This window comes from Dermochelys coriacea, chromosome 6 (assembly GCF_009764565.3).
Source record: "Dermochelys coriacea isolate rDerCor1 chromosome 6, rDerCor1.pri.v4, whole genome shotgun sequence".
Classification (NCBI taxonomy): Eukaryota; Metazoa; Chordata; order Testudines; family Dermochelyidae; genus Dermochelys; species Dermochelys coriacea.
This window is the reverse complement of record NC_050073.1, coordinates 44,366,974-44,374,757: the sequence shown is the minus strand read 5'-3', so window position 1 is coordinate 44,374,757 and position 7,784 is coordinate 44,366,974. Positions and strand designations below refer to the sequence as shown.

General features: G+C 39.6%; 1 protein-coding gene across 1 annotated transcript; it reads left to right on the top strand.

The window, feature by feature from the left end:
• Positions 1 to 1,149: 1,149 nt before the first annotated feature.
• Positions 1,150 to 6,150, top strand: FGF19 (fibroblast growth factor 19). Its single transcript, XM_038406689.2, has 3 exons — positions 1,150 to 1,596; positions 1,902 to 2,005; positions 5,603 to 6,150. The coding sequence occupies exons 1-3, from the start codon at positions 1,362 to 1,364 to the stop codon at positions 5,933 to 5,935; spliced, it is 672 nt and encodes a 223-aa protein (XP_038262617.1). The 5' UTR covers positions 1,150 to 1,361; the 3' UTR covers positions 5,936 to 6,150.
• The last annotated feature ends 1,634 nt before the right edge of the window (positions 6,151 to 7,784 follow it).

The window sequence follows — 7,784 nt, the reverse complement described above, 5'->3', positions numbered from 1 at the left end:
TAACAAATTTATTTGAGCATAAGCTTTCGTGAGCTGCAGCTCACTTCATCGGATGAAGTTGCATCCGATGAAGTGAGCTGTAGCTCAGGAAAGCTTATGCTCAAATAAATTTGTTAGTCTCTAAGGTGCCACAAGTCCTCCTTTTCTTTTTGCGAATACAGACTAACACGGCTGCTACTCTGATACTTTTCCAACTGCACCTGCCTCTGGAACAAAGGGTGAGTAATTATAAAGGTGGGTGCTAACGTCAGGTCACACCCTTCTCAGTCTCTTCTCTGGCATAATGTTCATCAGGGAAGTTGGGAAAAGGTTATCTTTCACCTATTCTGCAGTATCTCAGAGCCATGGTAGTGAATAGGGAGATGTGGGGAAGTAGTATATGAAGGCGGAAAGGTGTTGTCGTAGTGTCAGAAACTAAGGGGAGCCTTCTTCACATTTAATGTTTTGCTTAGTATTGATATGTTTAATACTGTATCTTTAATAGTGAACCCTCCCCCCCTTTTTTTTAAGGACATTAACTTTCTCTTTGAAAGGGAAATACCGGGGGAAGTGGGCTTTAGATCCCTCCCAAACAGCTGATTGACTTTAACAAAGAATTTGAGCTTTCATGGGTAAATTAGGGCATTGTGATCTTTAATCAAATCGTTCTTGTCATGTATATGACTCCTGCCTTTGGCCACAAAAGATGTCCCTAGGGTTACCTTCATTTATGATTGATTGATTTTGATTTATACACAACTACATCTGTCTTCCCCCCCCCCCTCCGCCCCCAACTCTGAAACGCGGCACTGTGTGGGCAAGAGAACAATTCGGACTCTGAAGTTGTCCCGCACAGACTGAAAACCGTCTTTCTTGGTTTCCCACTTCAGTGCCAGGACTTGCATTGTCAGTGCCGATCCCAAGCTGCGTAGTTTTGCACCGGTATGTACGTGTTTACACCCGAATACACATTTCTGCTTTGCTAGGCATAAGAAATGCTAGATTCCAAATAAGAAAGAGATTTCTGTATAAAGCTTTTAGGGAAGGGGGGGGGAACAACATCCTAGGGTGTCCCCTGTGAAATGATGTCATCCAATCAATACTTGGGGGGCGGGGGAGTTGTGACTGATCTGACTAACTCCTTCTATGAAATAGTCTCTATATTGGAATTGGAATTAGCCGTATCGATTGGGCTGATAACAGAGACCTATAAAAAGGCAGGGGGATTGGCTTTGCATTTACTACATCTCCGAAGCATTTAGCTCAAAAAGCACCAAGCCACTGCCTTTTCTTTAGTGGCACTTGCGCCTCTGTATGCGTGGCGGGGGGGGAGGGGGGTTCTGTGCCTGGAGTCCTCTTGCAATTGAAATAACCTGGAAAAGATGTGGAGGAGCCTGTGCAAACCGTACACGTCCCTGGCTCTGCTTGGACTCTGCTTTGCAATGGTCGTCAGATCTCTGCCTTTCTCTGATGCAGGGCCACATGTGAACTATGGCTGGGGGGAACCTATTAGATTAAGGCACCTATACACAGCCAGCAAACACGGTCTGTTCAGTTACTTCCTGAGGATCAACAGTGATGGCAAGGTGGATGGCACCAGCATTCAGAGCCCCCGCAGTAAGTATAAGGGAAAGCTGCGGTCTTGCTCATTAACAGGATCTCGGCTAAAGGAATGGAGCCCCACGCCCTGGATTCCCTTAGTGAGCTTCTAAGGCTGCATTCTCCCATAGCACTGGAAACAGGCAAGCGTGCGCTTGGCTACCTGCCAGTAAGGGCTCCTTTGTGAAGGGAACAGGACGAGTTTCACCTCCGATTACCTGCGAAATGTAGCCCAGAGAGGCGGTGGGGTGAGGGGGTGTGTGGCTTGCAGATGGCGATCCTCTCCCCCCTCATCTGAACGCTGTTTTGGTTTTGGTGCATAGGTCTGCTGGAAATCAGGGCTGTGGCAGTTCGCACGGTGGCGATCAAGGGCGTCCACAGTTCCCGGTACCTCTGCATGGAAGAAGACGGGAAGCTGCATGGACTTGTAAGTTACAGGCAAGGGAGGTTGAACAGGTCGGGGGGCCGGCACTGAATCGGCATGGGAAAGGCCATAGCAAATAGGGGGATGGTTGCATCCGCTCGCAAGGCTTGTTATGGTTTTATCTGGAAGCGTCCAGATAAAACAACTTGAGCCGATCACATCTTTGCTCTACCACCAAGCAGCTCGTGAAGAGTCTGAGTTCCGCGAAGGAGCAAGGAAATCAAAATGTATAACGAGGCAGTTAGTGGATATGACAATGGGCAATAACACAAATAACACCGGGCAATAGATAAATAGTGCGCGTTTGCTGTAAGCTTTCATTTTAATAGGTCTCAGAGCCCCCTACCTAAAGTAATGTGTAAGATTCAATGGTTGAGTTCTCTTACTATAGAGAGTTGATAACATGTAGACAGAACTATGAGCTGTTTACTTTTTGTCATTACTCTCTAATTACTTTTGTCACTATTAGTGTCTAATGAAACTGTAATGTTTATTAGTAGAAATTTAAGTTTAGTGTCAAATGAGAAAGCAACTTTCCAGAATTTCTAATACAAATAAAAATAAGGAGGGCAATCAACCATTTTCATTCTTTGTTGCATTTCCCCTCTTACAATTTTCTATCCACTTTTAGTTAACATAGAAGAGAGGACCCAATAATGTCTACTATAAACAGCCTATTTGAGATGTGGCTATTTATCTGCAATCAAACTAAAACATGTTCATTGCATTGGAATGTAAATGATACAGGCATATTTGTAATTATCTTCTTACTGTTCAGCTTAGGTATTCTGCAGAAGATTGCTCCTTCGAAGAGGAGATACTCCCAGATGGCTACCATATGTATAGATCAAAGAAATATGGGGTTGCTATCTCTTTAAGTCATGCCAAACAGAAACAAGAATTCAAAGGAAAGGACTCTCTCCCACTGTCTCACTTCTTACTTGTGATCAACAATGCACCTGTAGGGTTATGGGAGCCTGAGGACTATAGTGATTCTCTGACATGGTGTTGTTAACTCATGCCTTTTTGAATAGGTTTTTCAGCATATCAGCTAGATACGTCAGAAATACAGTCCTGCTCTTGTGAGACTCCTGCAATACCTACTCAAAGGCATGAGTTAATGAGAAAGGTCCAAATTCATTGCCATGTAACTCCATTGTAGCTACCTGAGTTGCATGGGTGGGAGGTGCATTTTCCCCAGAATGCAAATGTAAGGCTTGATCCTACTTTCCTTAGCAAAACTCCCGCTGATTTCAACAGGAGAAGAAGTGGGCCCAATGGCAAAACATCCATGAGCTTTAATGAAAAAAGAATCAGGCCAAATAGGATTTTTACTTGAGTATCTAGGGCAGAATTTGCCTTTCAAGTCTGAATTTCCTTGCTTTTATTATCTAAAGTCAGACCTTCAATAAACTGAAAAGGTGAGGGAGGTGATCTGGTTTGGGGCTCAGACCACCATATATGGAAAATGTCAGTTTGAAGTTTTTATTGCATGTCCAAACTGAAATACTCAGTGACTGATAACTATAGATAGGATCCTCCTTCCACTGAAATCAGTGGGAGATTTTCCATTGATTTCCCTAGCAGCAGGCTCTTAGTAGTTGCACTGTGCATTATTGTAATAATCTTTGAGGAAAAAATGAACAGCCCTTAATTTGTAACTGTTTATTGAACTATAGCAATACTGCATTATATTAATTAATATTCTGAATAGGTACATGTTTGACAGTTAGTAGCATATAGCCATTCCAACTCCTGTATATGTACTGGGCCAAATCCTGTATGTCTTACTCTCATGAGAAGTCCCACTGACTTCACTAATAATACTCACATAAGTAAGGTGAGCAGAATTTGGCCCACATAGAAAATTTGTCTTCTGAGATGCACTATCCTTTCCCTGTTTCCACTCTGCTCCAAATGCCTTGTGTGTGTATGTGTATATTGAGAGATGGAAGAGGAAGTCATTTACTACTGGCCTATGCTAACAGCAAATTATGGACTCCCACACTGGTTAAAATGTGCTGGCCACTCCTAACCCACCTGCTTCAGAGTGATGCAGGGAAGGAATTGATGCATAATGTCTTCTGACTCCTCTGCACCTAGACCCACCATCCTAGTAGCCTGTGCAGGACCCAAGGGGATATTTGTACTCTTCCCCTTACTTATTTTGGTTAGTACCTTACTCTGAAAGTGAATGGGGAAATGTACTACTCAGCATGAGTTGGGAGGTGGTGTGCTGGGATGGACCGGAAGGTATAAAAGCAGGATCTACTGTGGGTTACAAGGTGATACCTTAATTCAGGCATTGACTAGTAGTACCTTACTCCATGAGTAGTTCCATTAACTTCAGTGAGACTACTTGTGTGACTAATTTGGTCACCTGTGGAAGTAAAGTGTTCACAATCTGGCCCTGATATACATTCATTCAAAATGTGTAATGTCCAGATTGATAAATATTGCAAGTCTTAATCTGAGAGAAAAGCAAGTTTTTTTTAAAAAAAATTATTCCTTCAACATTAAAAGTACTTTTAAAAGGTGACCATAGCACACACAACAGTCTATTCTACATTGTTGATGGTATTTGACAAAGTTTGATTTTTTTACAACTGAAAAAAAAAGAAGTCAAATGTGCTCTGGGTTATATTTTGACAGGTAGAGAGTTCATTCGGGAACACTGTGGTTTTTTTGTTTGTTTGTTTGTTTGTTTTTATCATCAAAGACCTAGACATAATCAGCAATTCTTCTTTATTGGCCCAGAGTTCAGTCACCTCGAATGACTGAGCCAGAAATAACACCAGAGTTGTAAGGAAAATAGTGATTACTTAAAGGATCTGGAAAAGTCTGAGATAACACAAAATCTCAACATACCATATCTACATTATAAACTATGTCTAAGATAAATTCTACAAATTGCTAGGCAGGTTATAAAATATATTATCCTATATAGAATCTTTATTGGTGTCACAGTAGAACTGTTTGATACATTTAATGCCTGATGAGAAAGAGATACTGTACTAATACATTTTTAGAAACTTTAATAAAATGACAAGCAAAAACTTGCAGTTTGCCCTTTTTTATTGTTGTTTTTATTTATTAATTTTCTTTATTTTAACACCAGTTTATTATAAAAATGCCTTTCTGCAGACCTGATCTTTGCAGTCCTTACACAGGCAAATCTCCTGTGGGATTCAAATTGAGGTTTGTATGCATTAGGACTGCTGGATTGGGCCCTTAGCTATCGTGGTTGTAATTAAAACATCAGCATTAATCAAAATTTATAAAACTGAGGTTTCTACCAGAGATTACCAACATTTCCCCCTAAAATCATAATAGGGCAATCTGTAGCAGCTGTGTGGTAATAGTTGGAATAAAGATCACTGAGGATAATGGAAAGACTCCCAGTGACTTCAAGGGAGTGTGGATCAGGCCTATGTTGATTTTTTAATGACCTCATAGATTGTTATGAATTCTGTGTATAATACGGAGGGCTTGAATCTCTCTCACATCAAGGAGAGTAGGGTCAAGCACATACAAGATTTATATCATATCTGATAAGTGTCATAGACATATCTGTAATTGTCTTCACTCCTTACTGTTCAGCTCAGGTATTCTACAGAAGATTGCTCCTTTGAAGAGGAGATACGCCCAGACGGCTACAATGTATATAAATCAAAGAAATATGGAGTTTCTGTGTCTTTAAGTAGTGCCAAACAAAGACAACAATTCAAAGGGAAAGACTTTCTTCCATTGTCTCACTTCTTACCTATGATCAACACCGTGCCTGTAGAGTCAATGGATTTTGTGGAATATGGTGATTACAGTCATACTTTTGAATCAGATCTATTCTCTTCACCTCTTGAAACTGACAGCATGGACCCCTTTGGAATCACCTCTAAAATATCTCCAGTGAAGAGCCCCAGCTTTCAGAAATAACTAATGCTCCTGACTTTAAATATGGCTTTTAAGAAACATTACCAGAACCAGGATATTATTTAGCTTTTCCAGTAGTAATATGTAGAATATGTAAACTTTTAAGGTATGGTGCTAGCATTGTTCTTGCAATGTACTAAACTTGTAAGGTAGTAGCACCATTCTAAGGCTACATTCTAAGAACCACCTATTCATGTTTTCACATCACATGGGGGGGGGGAATCTAAATAGCTACTTAACTGGTTCACCTCTGACAAAAATACACAACATGCAGAAATTCCTTCCGTCTGGTGATGGCTGGGGTGATAAGATCACTAACATTTTTCTCCACCACTTTATTACTACTTATGCTCACCTCGGATTCCTGCTGATAGGAGCAAATGCAGGAAAAGCTTTTCATTCACAGGGAGGTTAATGACCTCTTCAGTTCATAGCTTTTCAAAGACAAACATTTGTAATAAAACATGATTACAAAACCTAACAAACATTACCCTGTGAACTAGGGTTAAAACTATCTCTTAAAATACTGTTGCTGGTGCTCTGGGACAAATTTCCATTTTAAACATTGCATTGAGAAATAATTCTGCTTGTATATTATGCATTTTCTTCCCTTCTTTGATTATTGCTTATGGCTCATGCTGGAAAACTGGATCTTTGATTATTTATGGGCTCACCTATGTTTGCTGATGAATTCTCTGGGACCTGTATTAATATCCTTGGTCTGAGGTAGAATTCTCATTAATGTTAGTGGGAATTCTATGTATGGATTGAGGATTGTTCAGAATCCATAATTATGTTCATCAGGTAGGGAACAAGCAGTAGAAACAGATTAACTTTCAGGTCATAAAGGTCCTGTTATATGTAAATATCCATAGCAATTGAAGGAAAAGACAGAAAATAAACGTTGTATAGGTCAAATGGCTTCCAAGTATGTTTTTATATTTTTCCTTAAAGTATCAGCAGTTCTTTCGAGGCCATATAAGCCTGATCCTTCACCCATTGACTTCAATGTTGCAGAATTGGACAAATACTGCCTTTGATATGTGGTGGAGTGATTCTCGGTAGTATATGACCCATAATGTATATTCGATGCTTTCAGTCCTGTTCTCCTGTGCTAGCATTCGAGCAAGAGAATAAAAACAAAAGGAATGTGAGACAAGGGGTCCAGGAAAATTACCCATTTCCAAAGTTTCATTTACAATAGGTATTTCTATACAGAAAACTGTACTGGAAATGTTAGTATTTTCTTGACCTAGCACTTCACTACCAATGCAATATTTATAATTAATTTATTGAATACATACATCTGTTTATTTTGTTACTGTTATTTATACTCAAAATTATATTTATGTACTCATGAAGGTTTTTTTAGTTTTAACAAATTTTGTGAAGTTTTGTAATCATGAAATCGTAAGGAAAATATAACTTTTTTTTTTAAATTTTCTGTGATGTCAGTAATTTAGTGTGTAAATTTGTAATTAAAAAAATCATCTCCAACATAAAATCTACCTGACTCTGTTTCAATAATTATGTGGCATCTTTTACTCAAAGACTTCAAAGAGCTTTACAAATGTTATTGGATTAAGTTTCACTGCAGCCTTGTAAGGTAGGTAAATGTTATTATCCCCATTTTGTAGATGAAGAAACTGAGGGACAGAGAAACGAAGCAACTTGGCCAAACTCATGCAGTGAGTGACAGAGTTAGAAATGGCATCTGTTCAGGCAGGATTAGAGTGCTGCTTTCAGGATGTCAACAATGTCTCTGTTGCAAATTAAATGTAATCTGATTAACACAGTTTACAGAAGCAAGGCAAGCCAGATACAATTTTAAAACAAGGGTAAATTCTGTACT

What these genes read in the sequence shown, in the direction of transcription:
- FGF19 (XM_038406689.2), top strand. Translation starts at nt 1,362, where the DNA reads ATGTGGAGGAGCCTGTGCAAACCGTACACGTCCCTGGCTCTGCTTGGA. An exon ending in CAGCATTCAGAGCCCCCGCA is followed by an intron (nt 1,597 to 1,901) that starts GTAAGTATAAGG and finishes TTTGGTGCATAG; the next exon opens with GTCTGCTGGAAATCAGGGCT. An exon ending in ACGGGAAGCTGCATGGACTT is followed by an intron (nt 2,006 to 5,602) that starts GTAAGTTACAGG and finishes CTTACTGTTCAG; the next exon opens with CTCAGGTATTCTACAGAAGA.